The 1,355-nt window shown below is 48.3% G+C and overlaps 1 protein-coding gene across 1 annotated transcript; it reads right to left on the bottom strand.

Moving 5' to 3' along the window:
- Positions 1-345: 345 nt before the first annotated feature.
- Positions 346-1,073, bottom strand: LOC123184915 (monothiol glutaredoxin-S3-like). The gene has a single exon (XM_044596952.1). The coding sequence runs from the start codon at positions 1,071-1,073 to the stop codon at positions 543-545; it is 531 nt and encodes a 176-aa protein (XP_044452887.1). The 3' UTR covers positions 346-542.
- Between the last annotated feature and the right edge of the window lie 282 nt (positions 1,074-1,355).

Raw genomic sequence — 1,355 nt, 5'->3', positions numbered from 1 at the left:
TTAGTATGGTAGATATTAAAATATATTTTATATGAATATGACTAAACTTTTTAAAGTTTGACTTCAGACAAAATTTATATGCGGAGTAAGAAAGGACCAAAGGGAGTATTAAAATTATTAGTCTTGCTTGATCCACACACATGACCACAACCAACCTCCTAGCCGAGACAATTGTGTCGCATGACACAAGTCAGCAAAAGTTGAGAGCTTACAAAATTCATGACTTCCTCAAGCCTATTCAACAACCTGAAAGCCTTTGTGAAAAAAACAATCTGAAAGCCGCCTCGCTAAAATAAAATGAAATGAAAGTCGGTGGGATGATTCCAAGGCCTTTTGCGCAAGTCAATCTTATGAACAAACTCGGTTTATTTGCCATTTCTTGAAGGATGAAGGAAGCTTACAATACTAGATGGAGTATATGGCATGCGGACATAATACATTGGGGAAAAAACAGGAAATAAAGCACTCGCACACATGGAATGGAAGCTTATAACTGATTCAGACTGGCATCCATTAGCGGGCAGCATGTCATCAAGGAAGGTTCAGAGCCACAGGGCACCTGCCTGCCTCAGGAGCGGCACGAGCTCTTCGGCGATGTGCATGGTAATGAGTCGGTCCAGCCCACCCAACAGCCTACCTCCGACGAACACCACCGGTAAGGCGACGTCGGTGACCAACTTGGTGTTGTCGTCCTTGGCCCGGAGCGCGTACACGAGCGCCGCAGGGTCGGCGTCGTAGCTGACCTCCAGGGCCGCCGGGTTCACGCCCTGCCGCAGGAGCAGGTGCCGGGCGACGACCGCCAGGCAGCACTCCGGCCGCCCCACCACCACCACCGGCCTCTCCTGCACCGTCCTCCGCACTTCGTTGGTGCTGCTGACCATCTTACTCGCCGTCGCCGTCAGCCACGGGACTTGGGCGTTCGTGCCCTTGAGATTGACGAGCAGTAGTGTCAACTGGAGGTGAGGGGTGTGTGCCCTTGAGGGGGCTGTGGAGGTCAGAAATATGGGTCGGGGAGGTGCATAGAGCACGAGCATTAGGTCAGCTTCGTGGTCCTGGCGTGCCACATGGCACATGCATGGACCTTTACTCCTTTATTGTACGTATTAATTATAAAATATACTCTAAACATAGGATATATCACTCCGACCCAAAATAAATGTCTCAACTTTATACTAAAGTTAGTATAAAGTTGAGTAGGAGGAAGTACAACGCTTGTACACAAGGAAATACACACTGTCACTCATACGCGCTCACTACAAACTAAATCAGAGACACGTACCGTAAGCTTTTCCTTGTTGATAGAGACGTATATCGCATGCACACACACATGACGTCCAATTCGGAGTTTGACATAT

This window comes from Triticum aestivum, chromosome 2A (assembly GCF_018294505.1).
Source record: "Triticum aestivum cultivar Chinese Spring chromosome 2A, IWGSC CS RefSeq v2.1, whole genome shotgun sequence".
NCBI classification, from domain to species: Eukaryota; Viridiplantae; Streptophyta; class Magnoliopsida; order Poales; family Poaceae; genus Triticum; species Triticum aestivum.
This window is presented reverse-complemented; position numbering and strand designations above follow the sequence as displayed.